The 24,122-nt window shown below is 42.3% G+C and overlaps 1 protein-coding gene across 1 annotated transcript in view; it reads right to left on the minus strand.

Annotated features, from left to right (window-relative positions):
• C1H6orf118 (chromosome 1 C6orf118 homolog) overlaps positions 1-23,592 on the minus strand; it is a 35,775-nt gene extending 12,183 nt beyond the window's left edge. The window contains exons 1-5 of the mRNA XM_060240751.1: positions 22,739-23,592; positions 16,192-16,314; positions 15,167-15,226; positions 5,525-5,649; positions 642-700 (exon numbers count right to left, since the gene is read on the minus strand). Coding sequence (XP_060096734.1) covers positions 642-700; positions 5,525-5,649; positions 15,167-15,226; positions 16,192-16,314; positions 22,739-23,440 — 1,069 coding nt within the window. The 5' untranslated portion in view covers positions 23,441-23,592. The remainder of the gene's footprint in view (positions 1-641; positions 701-5,524; positions 5,650-15,166; positions 15,227-16,191; positions 16,315-22,738) is intronic.
• Positions 23,593-24,122: the final 530 nt, after the last annotated feature.

The raw sequence follows: 24,122 nt of genomic DNA on the forward strand, positions 1-24,122 counted from the left end.
ATGAACTCAATAGGAATACCCAGATAATTGACAATTATACACACATGTTTTTCTTACTGCTCTCTCATCCAAATACTAAACAGGGCCAAGCCCTGCTTATCTTCCAGATTCTGACAAGATTGGGCTAGCTTGAGCCATTCAGTTCAGGGCTATTCCCTCTCCATCAGAAATTATTGGCTTAGGATCCTGACTGGAACTTACTCCAATCAACCCATTTGCCTACATTTGTACATCACAGGCAGACACAATTTGTTCTCAACAGAGATTCTTTGTGCAAGAAGGGAAGGGAGAGGACAGTGGCAGACATATGAGCATGGCAACAAGCAAGCTACTTGCACATGTCACTTTAATGTTCGCTTAAAGTGCTATCTGAATGCAGCTTAACTTCATAGGTTTACAGGCACAGGGCAATTTTATACAGACCAATATAACCAGGCTTTTTTTTGTAGCAGGAACTCCTTTGCATATAAGGCACACACCCCTGATGTAGTCAATCCTCCATGAGCTTACAGGGCTCTTATTACAGGGCCTACTGTAAGCTCTTGGAGGATTGGCTACATCGGGATGTGTGGCCTAATATGCAAAGAAGTTCCTGCTACAAAAAAGCCCTGAATATAATTAAAGTTTTTGTTATTACTCACCTGGCTTTTCTGAGACAGACTGACTCACCCACAGTTCCATTTCTAACTCATTTCTGAGTCTAAATTTGAGAGGAGAAAGTAATCTTATATTAATTTTAGTCAAAATCTATTTTTTTAAGTCTGGTGCAACATAAACAAGACCCATAACAAACTACAGAGCCAAAAAGATACAGAGAGAGGTCACTCTAGATTGCAAATTAGAAACAACCCACAGTTATAGTGACCACAATTACTAATATTTCATGCATATACTTCCAAATTTATAGGTGAAATACACATACATTAGATTATGGAACAGTCTCAAAAATGTCTCAGTGCACTAAAAGTTCACAATACAAAGTAGAGTCCCATTGTCACAGGAGGTCGACTTCATATCCTGCTTCGAAGTTCCTTCCAGCAAGGTACACTCCACAATCCTTTTTCCACGGAGCTGTAAAGTAAGTAGTGTCCAAACAATTCATGAGATTTACAATCACAAGATGATACAATTATTGAGATTTACATTAATACAAAATTGTCATAAATTTATATTTACCTACACTACTCCAGTAATTTAAAGCACAATCCAATGAAAGACAACTTCAGATCCTTCCTCCAATTTTTCTACTGAAACATAATATAAACCATTACTATACATCTACTCACCCTACACCCCTTAACTATAACCACCACCTAACATACTCACATAAATCCTTCATATAGTACATTTACAACTGACATCAAAGTCTTATCTCTTTCCAAATCGGCAACTGCTCAGAAACGGCTCAAGGCACTGCCGCTATCTTGACGTTCTAACTTTAAAGCCTGACCTAAAGCTTGTGCAGCGTATTCCATCCGTAAATCACTCACAACTTATATATTTTAGCGCATATATGAGTACAGCAACACTGGAAATTCATTATACATTTTACAGTATAGCAACACTTTGCAGTACAGCAACATTTATTTTACAGTATAACAACACTTATTTTAAACAGTTCACAAAAAACAAGAAAAATCCAAAGCATTATTTAAACCATAAGGTGCAACAGAGTTTAAACAATGGATCCAATAACACTCTTCTCTTAATAGAAGATTTGATTATACCCCATTGACTGAAAGGATTAAGAGTATAATCATGCAGCATTGGCATCTAGTATAAGATACTGCAGGGTGTGAGAGGGTGCCATTCATCGGAAACAGGAAAACTATGAGCATAAAGGACAGATTGGTTCATTCATGAATTAACACTTTGGGAGAAGAGAGTAATGAGGCAGGGGATTCTTTGATTGGACATCACCCTTGCAAACGTTGCCTTGTTTGCTCACAGGCATTAGAAGGGTCAGAGTTTACAATAAATGAGGGTGGCCCCCATATTTCCCTGAAGCACTATTCAACCTGTGTGAGTAAAAATGTCATATATTTGATCCTGTGTGAATGTGGGTAATACCACACGCCCAGTGAGGGTGAGAATTTTAGAACATAGAAGCTGCATTAAGAAAGACGTGAGAGAAGCGCCTCTTGTAAACCATTTTGGGGATATGGGCCACGCATATGACAGCTTTAAATATGTGGTTTTATATAAATATTCCCAGAAGACAATGGTCAGGGACATTCAGACCGCTCTATTAAGAGAAGTGTGTTATTGGATCCATTGTTTAAACTCTGTCTCACCTTAAGGTTTAAATAATGCTTTGGATTTTTCTTGTTTTTTGTGAACTGTTTAAAATAAGTGTTGTTATACTGTAAAATAAATGTTGCTGTACTGCAAAGTGTTGCTATACTGTAAAATGTATAATGAATTTCCAGTGTTGCTGTACTCATATATGCGTAAAATATATAAGTTGTGAGTGATTTACGGATGGAATACGCTGCACAAGCTTTAGGTCAGGCTTTTAAGTTAGAACGCCAAGATAGTGGCAGTGCCTTGAGCCGTTTCTGAGCAGTTGCCGATTTGGAAAGAGATAAGACTTTGATGTCAGTTGTAAATGTACTATATGAAGGATTTATGTGAGTATGTTAGGTGGTGGTTATAGTTAAGGGGTGTAGGGTGAGTAGATGTATAGTAATGGTTTATATTATGTTTCAATAGAAAAACTGAAGGAGGAAGGGTTTGACGTTGTCTTTCATTTGGATTGTGCTTTAAATTACTGGAGTAGTGTAAGTAAATATAAATTTATGACAATTCTGTATTAATGTAAATCTCAATAATTGTATCATCTTGTGATTGTAAATCTCATGAATTGTTTGGACACTACTTACTTTATAGCTCCATGGAAAAATGATTGTGGAGTGTACCTTGCTGGAAGGAACTTCGAAGCAGGATATGAAGTCGACCTCCTGTGACAATGGGACTCTACTTTGTATTGTGAACTTTTAGTGCACTGAGACATTTTTGAGAGTGTTCCATAATCTAATGCAGGGGTCCTCAAACTTTTTAAATAGGGGGCCAGTTCACTGTCCCTCAGACTGTTGGAGGGCCGGACTGCCGTTACTGTACAAGGCCGCGGGCCGTCAGTTCTCCGTCTTCTGCATCTCTCTCCCTTCCCCACACCACACACCCCGGCCTGGGAACTCACCTCACCTTGGTATCAACTCACACTCGGTCTCTGCCACCTCAGCCCAGTGCCGGAATTGTGCGTTGCTAACGCGAGTTTAGGTCGAATGTCACTTCCGGTCTGATTTTGCCATAACCCGGCGGGCCGCATAAACGTCCTCAGCGGGCCGCATCTGGCCCGCGGGCCGTAGTTTGAGGACCCCTGATCTAATGTATGTGTGTGTGTTGTATTTCACCTATAAATTTGGAAGTATAGTGCATGAAATATTAGTAATTGTGGTCACTATAACCATGTGGGTTGTTTCTAATTTGCAAACTACAGAGCCAGTCTGGTGAAGTGGTCAGAGTATCAGATTTGAATCTGAGAAATCCTGTCTAGATTCCTCAATATGTCATGGAAGCTCACAGGATGACCTTGGGCCAGTCACACACTCTCAGCCTTACCTACCTCCCAGGGTTGTTGGGAGGATAAAATGCAGGGGAGGAGAACAATGTAAGCTGTTTGACATGCCCCAGTTTATAAATGGCTACTTTCATATTCAAATAACCATCAACAACCATTTCTAATTACTTTTATGTTTACATTTTGTTATATTTCAATTATTGGTTTATGTTGAAAACCATCTTGAGGGTCTTTCACATACTTGGAGAGCCAGTTTGGTGTAGTGGTTAAGTGTGCGGACTCTTATCTGGGAGAACCGGGTTTGATTCCCCACTCCTCCACTTGCACCTGCTAGCATGGCCTTGGGTCAGCCATAGCTCTGGCAGAGGTTGTCCTTGAAAGGGCAGCTGCTGTGAGAGCCCTCTCCAGCCCCACCCACCTCACAGGGTGTCTGTTGTGGGGGAGGAAGGTAAAGGAGATTGTGAGCCGCTCTGAGACTCTTCGGAGTGGAGGGCGGGATATAAATCCAATATCTTCTTCATCTTCTATCTTCTTCATAAGGCAGGACACAATTAAAGAATTAACCAACATGTGAACAAACAGAAACTCAAACTTGAGCACTGCAAGAAATCTGACAGGAAATTGTTTTCAGCAAGCAGCATTATTCAATGAGAGAAGGCTTTGTTCCATATTGGGCTATCCAGGTTAATTCAGCCAGAATGTATTGGATTATCAATACTATTCAGCCATAATGCTCACTGAATTGATCATTTGGGCCCACTTCATCACCTTGGGAGAAATCATCTCCTTGAGAGCCAGCTGCAGTGTAGTGATTGAAGAGTAGTGGACTCTAATCTGGATAACTGGGTTTGGCTCCTCGCTCCTCCACATGCAGCCAAATGGGTGATCTTGGGTCTGTCATAGCTCTCTCAGCCTCACCTATCTCACAACAAGTCTTTTGTGGGGAGAGGAAGGGAAGGTGATTGTAAGTTGCTCTGAGACTCCTTCAGGGAGTGAAGGGTGGGGTCTAAAACGAACTCTTCTTCTTCAAAGTGCAGGCAGGATAAAAATATAATAGACAAAGTAGACCCACTCCATTACACTATTTGATTAGGAGTACTTCATTCAATTCTGCCCACTCTGGAGATCTAGTTCAGGAGTTAATCATATTTAAGGCATGGGTACTTCTGGATATTATGCACAGGCAGATAGCATGGAGAAAAGACTGCTGAACTGTTATTGAAAAACAGAGTCTACAACTAAGCTCACTTACTAGGCAGTAATTATCATTAAATTTAGTGGGATTTATTTCTATCTATTGCATGTTTCTTTCTCCAAGAAGATCAGGCAGGGTAGGTTGTGAGGTTCCTTTATTTCATCCTTACAATACCTGTATGCAGGAGGCTAGGCTGGAAAAGTAGTTGGCCCATGGTAACTTAGTCAGCATTACTGGGGATCTGAACCTCGATATCCCCAGTTCTAATCTGACACAGTAACCACTGCACCACATTAGTTTTCAGAGTAAACGTGTGTATGGTTTGGGTGGCTCATTGTTAACCTGTTTACATTCCAGTGGGATGTAAATAATTTATCTTTGAGCTGGATTGCAACCCATTTCACAGGTGAAAGTAGAGGAAATTATATTATGCTAAGCACATGGATCATGCTATGAAAAGTAAGACAATAAATTGGGCAACCAATTTACAGTTCAAGAGAATGAAATCCCAACAGCTTGGGAACAGCCATCAAGTACCCTAGCCATTTGTTTCCACCCTGCTGCTAGTAACTGCAAGTTGGCTTCTGCCTCTGTGTGAAACTCTGCATGACAAGTCCACTTCCAGACCCTGATTAATTGTCTGGAGAACTGAATGGCTCCAGATAAGCTGATCATTCCAAACTGCAGACAAGAATTTCTCCATATATGTGGTCTCTGCCATTTAATCATCTCACACTCTCACAACTTACTCTTCGTTTCTTTCTAAAACCTGTTTGGACTTCTGCACAAGAAATTGGACTTCATGCCTGGCCTCCACAATTTCATGAGTCTTCACCATCCTCTTCTCCATACCTTTTACTTCATTCTGCAGGGTCTATTGCATTGCCAAAACACAAATGAAACATTTGCCAATATTAACTTACAGACTTTTGCTTATGGAAAGACATTGCTAATCACCTGCCATGGTGAGCAATGGAAAATTTAATGCCAGACTTCCGGCCTCCGTCATCTTGCCTTCAGGGGTATCCACAGATCGTCCTCCTGCAGTGCCTCTGATTCTGGCTGTTGGAGGGGGGCCACTGTAGTGGCACCCCCCTGGAAAAGCCCTGGAGGGTTTTTTTTTCTTCGGCATGGGACTTTTGCGGGGAACTAGGAGTTCAGCGACAGCTGTCCCTGTGTTTCCTGCATGTCTCGAGGTTCCGCAGTCATGAAAGCCGACATACCAGCAGAAAAAGATGAACGCCCAACTGCTTTTTTTCTTTCTTTCGCTTTCTCAGTATGCCTTTGATGTAGCATCTTTCTACTCCTAATGTGGCAATTCTACTTGACAAGTAAGTGACTTTTCAATACCACTGGCTAATGGGTTGTTTTGCATAACAACGAGAGGCTAGCCCAAAGGAAGAGAAATGAGGCCTTGAAAAGTCTATGAGCAATATTAAGTATCGCTAAATTGGATTCAATTGGATTGAATACAAATACTAAAGTTGACCTGGATTACTATTGGACATATGCAAAAGAGACTATCATTAGGCTTCAATATGATCTGAACATAAAGGAGATATATTTTAGAGAGATCTGTCTTTGTCGCCTGACTGTATTTGAAATGATAACATTTGAAATCGCAGCTGGAGCTCCTGTGGAATGTGGAAAGTGGATTTAACAGGACCCTGAAGCTATTTTTCAACTTGGATTAAGAGACTGGCACTGCCTAGCGAATTGTCTAATAAAAAAGATTTCTTATCTGATATCAAGTCTCTGAAACAGGATCTTGGCTCATTCATGCAACTTATTAGAGAGCAAATGGGTATTTTTATGCTGAAAGTTAGTGAAATGGAAAATCTACAGGAGTTGAGTGTTAAAGAGATTTGGCTGACATTCGTGGAATTGGAAAGGGAAAGTGCTATGCTTTGAAACCACCAAAAGAAAACCAAAATGGATTCCTATGTCACAGCAGTAAAACAAGACCGGAAATTAAGATTCAGTGAAGTCATGTGGAGAGGGAAAAATGGCGTTGAATTCTTCCTCTTATTGTCGACGGGGCAGGTCACTTGGAGAGCCAGTTTGGTGTAGTGGTTAAGTGTGCGGACTCTTATCTGGGAGAACCGGGTTTGATTCCCCACTCCTCCACTTGCACCTGCTAGCATGGCCTTGGGTCAGCCATAGCTCTGGCAGAGGTTGTCCTTGAAAGGGCAGCTGCTGTGAGAGCCCTCTCAGCCCCACCCACCTCACAGGGTGTCTGTTGTGGGGGAGGAAGGTAAAGGAGATTGTGAGCCGCTCTGAGACTCTTCGGAGTGGAGGGCGGGATATAAATCCAATATCTTCTTCTTCTTCTTCTTCTACATTGAGAAGAGAAAGGTTACATCCTGACCAGCAAATTAAGATGTGGAAAGCTTTCAGGAAGAAGGATTTTGAACTTTTTTCATTCCTGTGAATGGCTGGATATGGAACCCTCACTAAGAAGTGAAATGCGGTTTTAAAAGGCAAAGTGTGATGTTTGGGTCACATAAGTGGGTTGTCTCTGGTGTAATATGGACACAGGTATTAAAGGAATCTAAAAGTGTTTAATTTTGGGAGAAAGGATTTCTGGACTCTGATTTTTCTTTCTTTTTTGTCGGTAAACAAATACACAATTATTAATAATGAATAGATATGTGATTTTAAAAGAACATGGGAGATCCTAAAGAAGGAAGGGAGTGGTTAAAACTTTAATCAAATACATACTTAATTTGGATTAATGCTAAAGAGTGCAGATAATACTTTATATATATAGTAGATTTATTCATAGTATGTTTAATTGGTGAAAATGCTCATATTGATGTAAGAGTTGGATTAATTGTTGAAAAGGCAGATAGCACAATTGTTTTGTAGTCTGGTAGATTTGTTTCTAACATACTTTTCTGGAGAAACTGTTTAGACTGAGATAGACAAATTATTAAGTTTTATTTTTTGTAACTTGTTAAAGATAAAGATATGATTTCTATGATTTCTACTCTCTACGGCCATCAACGAGATCGCTCCCCGACGTCCTCTTCATCCTCGTTCACGATCAATGAAACAGCGATTAAGATGACTAGAGAGACGATGGCGACATACTCACGATGAAGCTATGAGAACATCCTATAGGTCATTTATGCGGACCTATGAGATGGCAGTTCAGGCTGCAAAAAAGACTTATTTTGCATCCAGAATTGCGTCTGCGACCTCGCGCCCAGCACAATTGTTTAGTATAATTCGGTCATTAACAACTCTATCACAGGGTAAACAAAATATTAGAGAACTGGAAATAGGCTGTGAGGCTTTTGTGAGTTTTTTCGCAGATAAGGTCTTGTCGCTCCGACGTGACCTTCCCGCCATAGTTGATACAGTGGAAGAACTTGGGGCACCGAGCGCGTCTTCTGGTCCAATTCTGGATTCCTTCAGTACACTCAGCCTGGAGGAAGTCAACAGGATCCTTTTGGATGTACGCCCTACACTTGTAGGTTGGATGCGTGCCCGTCCTGGCTTATAAAAGCTAGCCAGACGTGGCTACGTGAACCACTACAAGGTATTGTCAACAGATCCCTGGTAGAAGGGATCTTTCCCACACCTCTTAAAGAGGTAGTGGTCTGTCCCCTCTTTAAAAAACCATCTGCAGATCTGGCCGTATTGGCAAATTATCGGCCGGTATCAAACCTTCCCTTTTTGAGTAAGGTTATAGAGCGGGCGGTTGGAACTCAGCTACAGGGATTCCTGGAGGACAGTTCTGCACTGGATCCATTCCAGTCCAGCTTTTGACCAGGTCACGGGATGGAGATGGTTCTGGTCGCCCTCAAAGATGACCTCATGCGACATCTGGATTGGGGCGGCTCAGCGGTGCTGTTGTTATTAGCTCTGTCAGCTGCTTTTGATACGGTTGACCATCAGCTACTGACTAGCCGCCTTGTCGATGTGGGAATTCAGGGGTCCACCTTACAGTGGTTGACCTCCTTTCTCCAAGATCGGGGACAAAGGGTGGTGATAGGGGAGGAAGTATCCCAGAGGCACTCTCTCAGCTGTGGGGTGCCACAGGGAGCGGTCCTATCCCCGATGCTATTTAACATCTATACTTGTCATCTATATGCGCCCCCTTGCCCAGGTTGTCAGGAGGTATGGACTGGGTTGTCATCAATATGCAGATGACACCCAGCTCTATCTATTGATGGGCGGCCAGTCCAACTATACCCTGGAATATCTAGATCTGGCTCTTCAAGCCGTGGCTTCTTGGCTCAGGCTGAGCTGGCTGAAGCTGAATCCGATAAACACGGAGGTTCTCTATCTGAGTCGGGGTGACCCGGGAAGGGAGGTTTGTCTGCCGGCTCTTGATGGGGTGCCATTAATACCGGCCCCTAAGGTCAAGAGCTTGGGCATGCTCCTTGAGTCCTCCCTCACAATGGAGGCCCAAGTAGCAGCCACTGTTAGATCTGCCTTTTTTCACCTTCGGCGGGTGCAGCAGCTGGCCCCGTACCTGGAGCACAACGACTTAGCAATGGTGATCCATGCCATGGTCACCTCAAGAATAGATCACTGTAACGCTCTCTACATGGGGCTACCCTTGACACTAACCCGGAGACTACAGCTAGTGCAGAACGCTGCAACACGGCTGTTAATGAGATTCTCTCGATGGGAGCACATTCAGGCAGTGCTGAAAGAGCTGCACTGGCTTCCTGTTGTGTTCCAAGTTCATTTCAAGGTGTTGGTACTGACCTTTAAAGCCCTTTATGGTCAGGGACCTGTCTATCTGTGGGACCGCCTTTCTCCATATATTCCCCAGAGAGCACTGCGTTCAGGGACGAAAAATCTACTGTCCATCCCAGGGCCAAAAGAAGCCAGGTTGCATATGACATGAACCAGGGCTTTCTCGGTCGCAGCACCAGAACTCTGGAACGCTCTCCCGGAGGCCATAAGGGCCCTTCGGGATCTGCCTACGTTCTGCAGGGCCTGTAAGACCAAATTGTTTTGACAGGCCTTCGATATTTAACTGAGAGAGAGCTGCCACTGGACATCATATAGAGCACCAAGTAGAGTACTGGTGGTCACCACCGAATTTTCAGAATTGCCTATATTGTACTGTATTAACACAGCACCATGAAATGGTTTTAAATATGTAATTATGTTTTATATGTTTTATTGGTTTTAATGGTAGTAATGTAATGTTGTGAGCCGCCCTGAGTCTGCTTGAGGAGAGGGAGGGATATAAGCTTAATGTAATAATAATAATAATAATAATAATAATAATAGTCTATTTTAATAAGGATTTTATTAAACCAACAATTTAATTTGTGCTTCTAATAGGGTTAAATAATTAAATAATTTAATAGGGTTAAATAATTAAGCTAAATTAGGCAAAATTGGTGCTGAGATGGTTTTGAATTTTTTTTCTTAACTTTATACACTTATTTGTGTTCAAGAAGAATTGTTTAGATTCATATTGCTAGTATTAGTTTATTAAAATTTTCTGTAATGAAAGAAAGGATGGTAAAAAAATATGGAGATCTTTATACTTGCAGGTAGAATGATCGGGTAGTCTATTTGGAGGTAGAATTATAATTGATATATTTGTACTTTTTCTGTTTTTGTTTTTCCCATTCTGTAAATGCCCCCTCCCCCTTTTATGTATTTTCTGTACTGCTTTATCTTTCTGTAGTTAAAACTAATAAAAATTATAAAATCAGGAAAATTTAATGCCTACATACGGGCAGAATGAGGACCAGTTTATCTATGCATGTACTTCATTGCTTGGTACTTGATGAGTCAGGGCTTACTCCATTAAACAACATGTGTTTGTTTTGTCGTTTAGATGAGGCGAGATGATCGGAAAGTTCTGTCTGTAGCTGTGAGGAAGCAATCAGAGTCTGCTAAGAAAGGCTACCACAATAAATTTTCCCCCAGTCATCTTCCCTCAGTCCCTCAGGCACACACTCAGAAATCCTGTCAGACCTCTAAAAAATAGGCACCAGATGGTTTTAAATTCAAAAACCACAAAAATATATTTATTGGATAACAAAAGGCAAGAGAGAGGGATCAAAATAATATTGATTACATCTGTTCAATATTAACAGGCAAATCAGTTGGCAGCAGATGGTTGGTAGAATAATCAATTACAGATTTTATCAGGCTGAAGTAAAATATAAAATATTTAACACTGGCAGAAGATCTTTAATCTACCAATCAGGCAGGCTTCAGAATTCCACAGAATTCTATGGCAGGCAGGCAGTGCCTTCTGGGCACTTAGAATGTTCTTCAGTTCAGATCAAATAGCCCTGTTCTCTGGCTACTCAAATAACAAAAATAACAAAACGACAGTGACTCTTTTCACACACAAATATAGAACTCCTGACTGGTGCCAGCTAATTCTCCCTCACAGACACTCCACTAGCTAACTTCCAGGACTCACACCTCTGAGGTCTAATACCAGCCCATCACTACTGGTGCATCTCAGCCCCAAGCTAGTTTTCTGGTCTGAAGCTTGGGTGACCCTACTGACCACCAGAATCCAGTCCTCCAGTTTTAGTGTGCCACCAGTGTGCCACCAGTTTCCAGTTTTAACTCTCGCCTAGCTAAAAGATTTTTGGGACAGGAAAGAAAACATTTTACAGAGGGACTTAGAACTGCTGCAACTTAAAAACATTGCTCAGCCCTCCACCCACCTGATGTTGCAACTTGTAGAAAAGACCGTCTCTAGGCCAAATTCTGAAACTAAACCAAATGACATAAATACATTATACATTTTGTCCTGCCTAAGGATTGGCACAAACAACAAAAATGCTGTTTGGTTTGCGGTTCATGGCTCAACATCAAACCAACCCAGCCGGTTCCCAGGTGAACCAAACCAGTTTATTTCAGTTTATGGAGAGCAGAAAGCATGGGTTTGGGGGGGACTCTGAGCCATTTAAACCCCTTCTGTGCATTTGGAAGGCGTTTGAGTGCCTCGGAGCCCTTTTAAACCATTGCAGCAAAAAAACAGCTGAGCAGCAGGGAGCAAAAAGCAGGGGTTTGAAGGGACTCCAAACCCTTCTGAGTGCTCAGAAGGGGTTTAAAGGGCTCAGAGCCATTTAAACCCTTGCAGCAAAAAACAGCTGAGCAGCAAGGAACAGAAAGCAGGGGTTTAAAGGGACGCCAAGCCCTTTAAACCCCTGCTTTCTGCCATTCACAAACCACTATGAACTGCCCACAAACTGCTTAAAAGTTTGTGGCACTAGGCCTGCCACATACTTTACTTCACAAGGAAGGAACTGGCTAAAATTCATCATAAACTTTCATTTGTGAGCAGGTTCTTGCCCATCCCTAGTCCTGCCCTCTGCCTGTGGATTTAATTTAATTTAATTTTTTTATTTATACCCCACCCTATCCCACAAGTGGGCTCTGGGCGGCTTACAACATTAAAAACCTTCTAGCCCCACTGGTGGACCCCTTGATGAACTTGGGTTTTTTGGCCACTGTATGACACAGAGTGTTGGGCTGGATGGGCCATTGGCCTGACCCAACATGGTTTCTCTTATGTTCTTATGTTCTCCCTTCTCTGTGTTTTTCTGTGATATCAGTTTGTACACAGGAGACTGCCTGATGTGCTGGCAAATCTCCCTCAGAGAGTTTCCTTCACAGAAGGTGCCTGGTTTTGCCCCCTTCTGGCTTCAAACTCTCTCTCAGACAGACGCTAAACCCAGCTCTATCTCTACAAGGAGCTCAGCCCACTGGCTGTTCTCAGCTCTCTATCCAGCTGTTCTCACAACTGACTGGCCTAAGCCCACAGTCTTCACTTAAGACTCTCTCTCTGAAGACTTCTCTCAAAAACTCCCAAACCAAAACTCAAACACTCCTCTGAGGTGTTCTCTGCCAAGACTAATTTTGCTACTTTTTAGTTGCTAGGGTAACATTTCAACTAGTCACTGCAAGCCTATTCCCCAGCTTCTCAGGCTAAATTCCTGAGTCTGTCACAGTATCATGTGACTTATGATAGCTCATTCATGTAGGAAAGTTATTCCTGGATGTTACAGATGTCAGGTGATGAATGTGGTCATATTAACTAGTTCTGCCTTTCCACCAGCACATCTAGATTAAGAGACATCACATCCACTTCTGCTTCTGTTTATGACTTTGATTGTAAAAACAGCAAGAAGTATAAAGTAAATATCCCCTTCTGACATTTGGTTGTGACCAATAGGCTAGTCTTGCTAGATTTTGTTGCTGCATATTTTTTAAAGACAAAACACAAACAAAACATACAACACAACACAAAAATAGTAATACAACAAAGAGAGAAAGGTGAACGCAGTGCTGAGTGTGCAAATCAGTATTCCATAGTCTGGCTGCTTGAGGAATAAGTTCACACTGAGGTTTGTTATTTAGGAAAGAAATGGAAGTTGATTATAGTAATATAGCTCCATACCAGATTCAAAAGGCAGAGCAAAGGTTTCTAGCAATCTAGGATGTAGAAGAGTTTGTAGAAAGCATGCCCAGCTGTAATGTTGGAAAGAGGAATAGAGAGAGAAAAGGGAAGTGACCAGAAGGAAGAAACCTCTTAGAGTAGCATTCTGGGTAACAAAGGAACAGCAGCAGGAGTCCACATGGTGCGCTTGAGACATGTTTATGCCCTCAGGAGTAGCTCTTATGAGGAAAATTATAGGAGAGGAAAGGGTCAAAGAAGCCTCATCATCTCTCCCTACCAAATGGCTTTCCCTCTCCAAAAATAGGCCAGTGACTGCATTTGGAAAAGAAAAAATATAGGGCTATCCTTAGCAGGTCTATTCAGAATGCATGTGTGAGGGACCTGGTCAGAGTCTACTTGGGAGGGCAACCACTTTAAATTTCTCCCAGTCACCTTCCCTCAGTCCCTCAGTCACACTCACAAAAATCCTGGCAGACTTCTCAAAATTAGGCACCAGACCGTTTTAAAATTCAAAAAACACTAAAATATTTATTAAATAACAAAAGGCAAGGGAGTGGGCTAAAATAATATTGATTATAACTTCAATATTCAAAAGGCAAATCAGTTGGCAGATGAATGGCAGAATGGCAGTGTAGTGTCTTGGTTAGAGTGTCAGGCTAGAACTACTGAGAGTAGAGATTTTATCAGGCTGAGGTAAAATATAACAAATAACACTGGCAGAAGATTTTTTCAAAAACAACAAACAGGCAGGCTTCAGAATTCAACTGAATTCTTCTTCAGGAAGGTTGTGCCTTCTGGGTGCTTAGAATGTTCCTAACTCCCATTCAAACAGCCCTGTTCTCTGGCTACTTAAAATCATAAAATTAACAAACTTCCAATCACTCTTTCCACATACACATAGAGAACTCCTGACTGGTGCCAGTATATTCTCCCTCACAGACCCTCTCACACTAGCTTCCAGGACTCACACCTTGTGCATCTCAGCCCTAACTAGTTTCCTGGTTTGAGTCTTGAGTACCCCTGCTGACCACCAGAATCCAGTTGCCCTTTAGTGCGTCTTGGTGTGATCTTGGTTTGTACACAGAGATCGTCTGATGTGCTGGCAAATCTCCCTCAGAGAGTTTCCTCTACACAGAAGGTGCCTGGTGTTTGGCCCCCTTCTGCCTTCAAACTCTCTCGAGACATTGACCAATTTCACATTCAGCTTACCCCATGGTCACATTCCTCTTCTCTGTGCAACGTCCTTCGGATTTCCCACTATCTGCGCTGGAGTTACAGGAAGTGTTGCGGCTTTCGCATAGCAAATGGAAACTGGTTTTTAGTGGTTTCTGTTTGCTGCGTGAAAGCCACGACACTTCCTGTAACTCCGGCACAGATAGTGGGAAATCTGACAGACGCTGCGCAGAGAAGAGGAATGTGACCGTGGGGTAAGTTGTGCGAAATCGGTCAGAGATTACCCAAATCTCTGTCTCCCACAAGAAGCTCAGCCTCACTGGCTGTTCTCAGCCCCTTATCCAGTTGTTTTTGCAACTGACCAGCCTGAGCTCAAAGTCTTCCCTTCAGACGCTTTCTGAAGTGAAGACTTCTCTCAAAGACTCTCCAGCTCTGACTCAACTCCTGAGGTGTTTTTCTGCTAAGCAAGCCTCATTTTGTTACTTTTTTGTTGCTAGGGCAACGTTTTAGCCAATAGCTGCAAGCCTGTTCCCCAGCTCTCAGGCTAAATTCCTGAGTCTTTCACAGCATGTCAGGCCTATTCAACAAGGCTTACTCCCAGGAAAATGTTCTTAGGATTGCAGTGTGATTCATAAATTGATAGTTGTATGAAATGTGATGTGTATCTTCTCTCTAAAATAGGGGGAACCTGCTACATAAGACTGCACATTATAAGAGCCATGCATTGTGGTTTTTCATACTTACTATATGAGAACTTTCATGTAATTGTAGAGACAATTTTACATTACTATGCATTGAAAACAGAAAATATTACCTTGTATTGCAGTGTTGGAAGAGAATCCAGCAGGATCACTATGTAAAGCTCATATTCATTCTGTAAAGTGTTGGGAAATAGCAAAAATTGGGATAGGGAGAGATAAAATCTTACTCCTCCCTTTATCTTTTAATTTTACTCTTAAATGCACTGGAGTTCATATGAAGCATCGGCAATTAAATTAACAAGATTCTAACATAATTTTACAGCTGTCAACCACTTAAGGACGTGCAGTTTATCAATCACAGGATGTTTAATTGGCCAACTGGTAAATTAAACAATAGCATTAAAATATATTTGCGTATTATGAAAACTTCATCTTATTTGAGGATACTGAAATATTTATTTGCTGACACTGACATAATTTATTTTAAGAATTATGTACCTGGGTGTTTTTTTAAAAAGCTACAATTCATGTTTTGAACAAAAGGACCATCTTTTCTCAGCACTGGCCTCTGAAATCTAGAATATTCCCTATTGCATAACATAGTAGAGTCTACATATCATACAAATGAATAACTCCAAAGCAATGGCTAACATCATACTGTGCCACTAACACCACTGCCCTCCTCTGAAGCAAGGAGCATTCCTTCAGTGTAAAAGGATGTTTTGCCAGTGAAAGAGCCTCTTTTTATCAAGGGAAGGCTTCTTGATCTGGAGGAAGGAAGCAGGATATAACCAGTGCAGTGTCTTGGTTAGAGTGTCAGGCTAGAACAGAGAAGACCAGGTTCAAAGTCCTACTCTGCCATGGAAGCATGGTGAATAACTTTAGATCACTTTCAGCCTAACCTATCTCACAAGGCTGATGTTATAAGGACAAAATGGAGAATGGGAGGGCATTATAAGTAGGGTTGCCAACTCTGGCTAAGAAATTCCTGGAGATCTGGGGATGGAGTCTGGGGAGGACAAGGTTTGAGGAGGGGAGGGGCCTCAGTGGGATACAATACCATAGAGTCTACCCTCCAAAGCAGCTATCTGAGGACCTTCAGAACAAGCTGCATTAAACATTAGGAACACCACAATACCTTCACTTCTTTCAGAGTGTCACCAAATATCATAGAGTTGTTGCAAATATCTTCAAACACACTGCCAACAGCCTGCAAGCGGTTGAAGTGGGGACGTTTGCAATCACAAATATTCCGAAGTGCCTGGAAGGAAGTCAGATTCACTTGCAACATATATCTACATATATTGTCCTGATCATTATACCCTGGTTTTTGCAGATGGAAGGGGGGCTGTAAAACATAATCCCTGTCACAGAGAGTTCACCTAAAGACAGGCAGGTTTCTGGAGAGAAATGTTGACCGGTCAGTCTCCTAGAAGAACAGGAATCATATAGCTATTTACATATCAGCAAGTAGTAAATCCAAGTATATGTAAAGATAAACAGGAGCCTAATGGCATATTAAAGACTTAAGAGTAACAAGTTTTCATTCAGCCATAAACTTTTGTAGTCCCTCTTCATCAGACATCTGCTGTAAATTCTTGAAATCTTATACTACATGTTAGTTTCTAAGGTGCCACAAGTTTCCAGTTTATTTTGGCCCCAACACAAGCACATGTTTAGAATTATTACAGAATTATGCACCATGGTTATGAAACCAATACAGTGGTAAGGTCTAATTTTGTTCAATGAGAAATAACTGCAAAAATCTCTGGGAATATTATTTTAGGAGGAGGAGATTGGATTTATACCCAATCTTCATTCGGAGTCTCAGAGCAGTTTACAATCTCCTTTCCCTTCCCCTCCTCACAACGGACACCCTGTGAGGTAGGTAGGGCTGAGAGAGCTCTTGAGAGAACTGCTCTTGCGAGATCAGCTCTGTGAAAACTTGTGACTGACCCAAGGCATCTTTAAAAAGAACATAAGAAAACACAGAGACAAAGGCCTTTTTCTATTGTTGCCTCCTAAAATTTGTATTTAGAAACCTACTCCCTTTGAATGTGAAGTCATCACAGGTATATGCCATGATTTAGTTACCGTGCCTAGTAGCTGTTGATGCAACTACCCTCCATTAATCTATTCGCCTCCCTTTTCAAGCCATCTGTATTATGACCATCACTACGTTCACTGGCAGTGAACTCCACAATTTACTAATTTACTTGATGAGTAAAGAAATGCTTTATTTTGACCATCCTGCATCTACTGCTTATAATCTCCTCTGAGTGTACCTGAACTCTAATATTTTGAAAGACATAAGTGCAGACCTATATAGCATTACTCCAGTCTATGCCTATTTAAATGTGTGGCCTTAGACCAGAGCAACTCTCCTTAAGATTGCATGAATTAATGCCATGTCCAGCTCACAGTCTACTATACAAATAAAAGTATGAAAGAGATACAATGGGAAGATTAATGAAGAAGAATTTACTAACAAATACACTTGGGGGTTCTGGCTTCAAATGCTATTTGGAAAATGAAAACTAAAAAATATCCTAAGAACAGGAGCCCAGTGGTTCGGCAGATGACAAATGAAAAATGGATAAATAAATTAACAGATGAAATACTGAACTTAATAAGAAGTACAAAGCTACTAGAAGGTAAAGGATAGGAAAGTGTGTAAAGAGATGAGAGAACACAACAAGGGAGCTAAAACATGAAGACATTATAAGATATTAAAGAAATTTAAAACAAACAGATAAACAAAAGAGGAGGAAGAGTGCAGGAAGAAAAAAGCAAATGCACTGCAAAATTTTAAGCTGATGAATGAGATGATGAGAAATGGGAAGAACAAGTAAAATAGTCTTAAAATAAGTCCAAACAGCATAGGAAAATTAAGATAAAAACAAGGGGTCCAGAGACTAGGGATGGGCAAACTAAAGATCGTGACTGATTTTGGCTGGTTCATGGTTCACAAAGTGAAATTCATGGCAGGTCAACTGACACAAACTTTCATGAGTGGATACATTTTTGGACAGACTGTCTTCACTCAATTGAAATGTTTACCAAACTTCAAAGCAAGAAGGGAGGCAGAATTCTCCAGACTTGGAAACACCAATAGGGGCTCTCCAAAGCTTAAACTGCTGGCTGCTAGTAACAGAGTTCCCATTATGCTCTATGGGATCAGAATGCTATATATGCCCTCAGCTCCACAGCCTCTCCTCTGTTGACTGTTGGCAGTTAGACAGATAGGCAGGGAACTAGTTAAAAGCAGAGCACGCTCATTTATTATTGATATTGAAACCCTACTGAGGTTTGGGTTTTAGGCAGACTCAGGGCTCTGAGCTACCCCGTCCCTCTGCTCATTCAGGGCAGAGGGGCTTAGCTACTGGGTGCTTTGGCTGAGGAACCACATTTACCTCTCCCCCCGCCCCTCGATTGTGAACACCTCTGTGTGCCATGAGGGTGAAAGTGGGGGCAAAGGGTGCTCATGGGGAGAAGAAGTCCTCCACTCCCATGGCTGAGGCCAGCACCTGGTCTGGCCCTTGAATCAGAGGGTGTTCTGGAAGGGCTTGAGGATATGCACCATTTGGAAGAGGGTCAGCCTACTATTAGAGCTGATGCTGAGCTTCTCTTTCCTCTGCAAGATGGTCATGGAGATGACATTCTGGGCTGCATTCTTCTGCTCCACCAAACGTCCAATCATGGCATAGGTGGAATTCCAGCAAGTGGATAAGTTGAGAATTAACTAGTGTTCAGGCTTATTCCTCTCCCCCTGCCTCTTACACAGTAGATGGGCAGACTTGACACTGCATGAGAAGTGGGTTGGCAGTGCTGGCAGGTCTTGAGCAAGGACTGCATCTCAAGGGTGACAGCATCCCAAGTGGTCTTGACAGTGCTCCTCAACACCAGAGCATTCACTACCAGGTGAAGTTTGTGCATGAGGCAGACAATGCCCTTGAGGTGCACAATCTTCACCACTGTCAGCATACTGGCACCTGCCTCCATGACAATGTAGCCATGGATGATATTGCCACTGCCCACCCACTCCCTCAGGCTACTCTGTATCATACTGCTGAGGTTTTGCATCATGTGGTCTGCATCTATCCCCTGAGCATGAAGCAGAACCACTCTGTAGCCTGATGGTAGGACTGTCCCCTCCTGGGGCCTGGGTTATTTCCTGGCAGTCAAAACAGAGAGGTCCTTTGGTTGCCACCAGTGTGGTGAGGAAGAAATAACTGTGCTGCTGGCTGCTCCAAATGTCTGCCGTGAAGTGCACAGTTCTGGCTTGAACTCTGGAGTGCTCAGTCACCATTGTGGTGTTTGATGGGCAAGACTCATTGGCTTATGGTCCTTTGTGAGAGGACAGTGGACCAGAGAGCCAGTGTTGCAGCAGTCGGCTAAAGGTTACATCCTCCACAAAGGAGAAGAGTTGGCCATCCACAGTAATCATCTCACCGACAAGGTGAGTGGCTGCTTTATGGGCTCTCCACCTAGCTTTTCTGCATGGCACTGTTGGTGTCCCCATGGGAATGACCTCTTGGAGGGTAGCCTGCCTTGATTTTCCACCCACAGCACCCTGAGTGCAGGGAGCCTTTCTTGGAGGGGCCTCCTGCTCCCCCTGTTTCCCCCTGCTGAGAGGGAATGGACCAATTCTTCTTCCCACTGGCTGCCACTCTTTCTTCCCACAGCAACATACTTGAGTGCACCCTTCGCAGGTGCCTATGGAGGAGGACAAGTTTGTTGGGGGGTCGCACCCTTCCAGACATGGGTGTAGAACATCTATCAGTCTGCCACAAAGGGGGCACTGGTGAGGATATGCAAATGTTTCCAAACTGTTTTTTGGAAATGGGGATCCAGGATTGGAGAAGGTGGGAGGAACAGCTGCTTTCTAGTGTTTAGCTATGTGGGGCCATGGAGGGGTATATTCAAGGCAGGAACAGCAACATGGAGTGGGGACATGGGGGAGCTGCAAAATGTTTGCCTTGCTTTCAGTGTCTGACTAGGGGAGATCTGCCCAGGTGAACTTTCCTTGAGAATCTGGTGTCACTGGCATGTTCCTGAGACATTCCACAGATCCCTGTAACTGCAGCTGTATTTTCCAGAAAGAACACTGAGGAGACTTTTTTTTTTTTAGGGGGGGGGGGAATCCATAACTGGAACCCCACACATTTAATTCCCCCAACTTGGAGAGATTGCAGAGGAGCAGCCAGCACATAGAGAAAAGTCACCCCCTATGATCTTGGTGTCTCTAGCATGCTGGGGAGGGGAGTTCTATTGCATCATGAACTTTACAAACCAGACCAGTTCATTTGGCACCTAAATGATGGATTTAGAATGCATGGATGGATGGAATTAGAATGCATTTAACAGACCGCTGGTTTTTATGTTTTATGTTTTATTAATTTATTGTTTTAATTCTTATTATGTAAATGTTTTAAAGATAAACTTATGTAAGTTTATGTGCTGTGAGCCGCCCTGAGCCACTTCGGTGGGAAGGGCGGGTTATAAGTCGAAATATAAATAAATAAAATAAATAAATAAAATTTCATGAGAGTTCATAGCTCAAGAACTGGGCACACCATGAACCCTGAACCAAAATGAACCACATTTTCCCTGTTTGAAACATTTAGGTCAGGGTTGTTGAACTCACTTGTTATGAGGGCCAGATGTGACATAAATGAGAACTTGTCAGGCCGGGCCATATTTGTCATGAAATGTAAAGCCAGGTAGTAGACATATAAACTTTATAAAGGGCATAAACACAATTAAAAGTTTTTTACTTACAATAAAACATGCTTAAAACATTAGCACACTTGCAATATTTTGTTTTACTGTCTCCGATAAATGTCCCCTCTTGCTTTGAATTATTGCATCAAAAACTGCAGACAATGTCTGTGCTGTATCAATCTTGAATATGCTGTTCAGGTGTGCACATCCGTTAATTGTAAACCTACTTTTGATTTATTGACATTCATTACAGAGATCTCATGGTCAATGCTTTGAGCCTAACACCCAGAGGAAAACATGAAGCAGCTGGGCATTGTGAACTTTTGTACAGAAGTTGCTTCATATGCTAGTCAAGAACATGTGAAGGCACCATGGCATAGACTGAGGGCTATGCACTTGCCTACAAAACATAGTCTTCCCCAGAAAAAAAAACCTACAACTCCTATGTGGCAGTGCAAGAACAGAGAGACAACCATATACAATGGTCAGTATTAGCCTACTATCTGGGAAGTCTAAATTCAAGATCCCCAATAAAAGAAAATGTGAAAGAAAAATCAAGGGAAATTTGCTTGGTAAACCTGGGCTGGACACACAGTCTCAGCCTAATGCTGGCTTGTTGTTATTTTTCTTCTAAATAGTTCACATGCTTTCCTATTGAGAAAGACTGGAGGGCATGAATACAATGAAAAAGAGGAGGGGAACCCAGCTACAGCCATTACAAGCCCAACAAAACTCTTTCTCTGTAGCAAGGCAAAAAGTTCATACCTTCAATGAAATGTCGCTAATTTTAAAAGTGCTCTTTAGATCTCTCCCAATGGTGGGGACTGGGCAAAGGAAGCTCTGGCTCTTTCCTTCCTTCCCCAAGGAATGAGGAGAGGGAGGAGCCTCAGCCACTAAGAAAGAGAGGCTTGGCTCAGTAGCTCTGCAGTGTGATTGATTGAGCCTGACAAACTTAATCAACACAGCAGAACTATAGAGCTAAGCTCCTGCACTGGCTGAGGCTTCTCCTCCCTCCTCCTCCCTTTGGGAAAAGGGATGAGGAAGAGGGAAAGAGCAGGGAGAGGCTGCTTTGCTGGCTGGCTTATCAAAGGAGAAACACAAAATGTCAACCAAAGAAAGCAGGCAAGGGAGAATGAAGCAGGCAATAGCCAGTTGCTGAAAGGCCTGGTTGGAGCCCTCTGGGGGCCAGATCCAGCCCGCAGGTCGTATGTTTGACATCCCTGATTTAGGTGATAGACAATGTTCTGTTATAGCAGAAATAAAGGGACAAAAGGAAAGGTCACAGACAGACAAGCTGAAGCTACAAATATATGAAGAGAAAACAATAGAACTGTGCCCCAAACACAGAAAAAAGATAAAGAAAGAGAAGTAAAAGGAGGATAACTCAGAAGATTAGTTTTAAATTAATTCAGTTTCAAAGGCATATATAAAAAGACAGCTATGCATGGATCCACAAATTATTTGTGTGGATAGACAGGATTTCTATCAGTGGAATGGGACTTCTACACCTCCCACCTCTCATGGCACCCAAAATTCCCTCCAAATACTGACCCATTAGGCTAGTGGACTCCCAAGAACGGCATGCTTGGGAGTTGGAGATCTGCTACTGGAAGGGGGAGTCAATTAAATGTCCTCCCATTTCATCCATGAGAAGCCTCTATGGGATCCACCTTCAAAGATTCCTAGCCTTTAAGAAAAGGCTTCAGGATTCTATATACTCAGAATAATATAATTGAAGATAAAGGAAAGCAAATAAAAGACCTAAGGGGGAAAATAAATAGCAAAAAAATGGGCACAAACCAAAAGTGGCAGTTCGGGAACCTGAACGGAGACCTCTTTAAGTCTTCCTAATAAACAAATAACTCTTGTTTCATATTGATGTGGATTAGTTTGTGCCATCATTTAATTACCAAGGTTTGTGAGAGTGAAATAGCTATTTTCTGTTACTTGTGCCAACTTACTTGTGCCAACTTCTTTTCATGTTGCTCTGCTGACTTGCTCCCAATGAAGTCATTTTCCAGTAAATCTTTCTTGGCAATAAAGTCCTTCTGAAATTGCATGAATTTGTGAAACTGGTCTGTTTTGGTCACACCCGCCAAGTAGGAAGGAAGGAATTGGTATTCATCTTTAGTCCTCTTTGTGACACAAAGCCGACTGTTCATAGTTGGTTTATATTTCAACATTTTCAGCTCTTGAACATCTAATTCTTCCATGATAAGTGGCTTCTGAAGTATGCCAGCTCCATCATCCATTTTCTTAGTTGTTTCCTTTCTTTGTATTTCCCATGAAGGAGCACCTAAAGAAACACTTACTGGAGTGCCAGAGCTGGCCTGAGATGCCCGAGGTTGATGGTATGAATGAGCCACTGATCTAGCTCGGATGGGAGCAGGTTTGGCATCGTCAATGAAGTTGCTTAAAGTATACTTTGTCTTTCCAGTTACCTCAGAGAATATTCCGGGTGTTGTGAACTGGGTTCTTTTTGCAATGACGCATGCTGATTTTTTGCCACTGGCCCAGATATTATGTTTTATGGATTTGGGGGGCTTGTAAAGCTTACTAGGGTTGAGGTGACCTGAGATATAAAGTTGAATTTCAGCTTTGTGGTCCTTTTCCACTCCATCTATTAGATCTGAAAGACTGTTCTTCTGCTTCCTGTCTGCCATGTATAAACTAGACAGTTATTACAGAAAAAGATTTTTCACCTTAAGATGAATTTCAGTTAAGTAAAATATTTTAAATTCACTGGGTAGTCTAATGAAATCTGTCTAACCATACTTAGCTAGCATGGCTTTCCCTAATTAGCACATGTAGAGTAATTTAATTTAATTTAGTTTTTAGATTTATATCCCGCCCTATCCCACAAGTGAGCTCAGGGTGGCTTACAACAATAAAACAACCGAGTTAAAATAATATCATAAAAACAGACATTACAAAACAGGAGCAGCACAGTAAACAATCTAAAAGGCATAGGCGGTAAACAGCATGCAGCTATGACTTTCAAAGGATGCCTGCTGGATTAATTAAAAGCCTGGTGGAAGAGCTCCGTCTTACAGGCCCTGCAAAACCTGGATAAGTCCTGCAGGCCCAGATCTCCAGTGGGAGCTCATTCCATCAGGTGGGGGCCCGGACCAAAAAGGCCCTGGCCCTTGTTGAAGCCATCCTAGGCTTCCCAACCCCCCCGCCCTGCCGGGAGACCCCTGAATTAGCAGCCTAATCCCCCGCTATCTAAAAATCTGATAGTGGAGGTGGGGGGGTGGAACGGCATCCCCCTTCCTCCGGCTCACAAAGACCCGACCACCGCCGGCCTGCTATTCGCTCCAGTCCGGCCTCTCTTTGCGAGGTGCA

Source organism: Heteronotia binoei, chromosome 1 (genome assembly GCF_032191835.1).
Source record: "Heteronotia binoei isolate CCM8104 ecotype False Entrance Well chromosome 1, APGP_CSIRO_Hbin_v1, whole genome shotgun sequence".
Classification (NCBI taxonomy): Eukaryota; Metazoa; Chordata; class Lepidosauria; order Squamata; family Gekkonidae; genus Heteronotia; species Heteronotia binoei.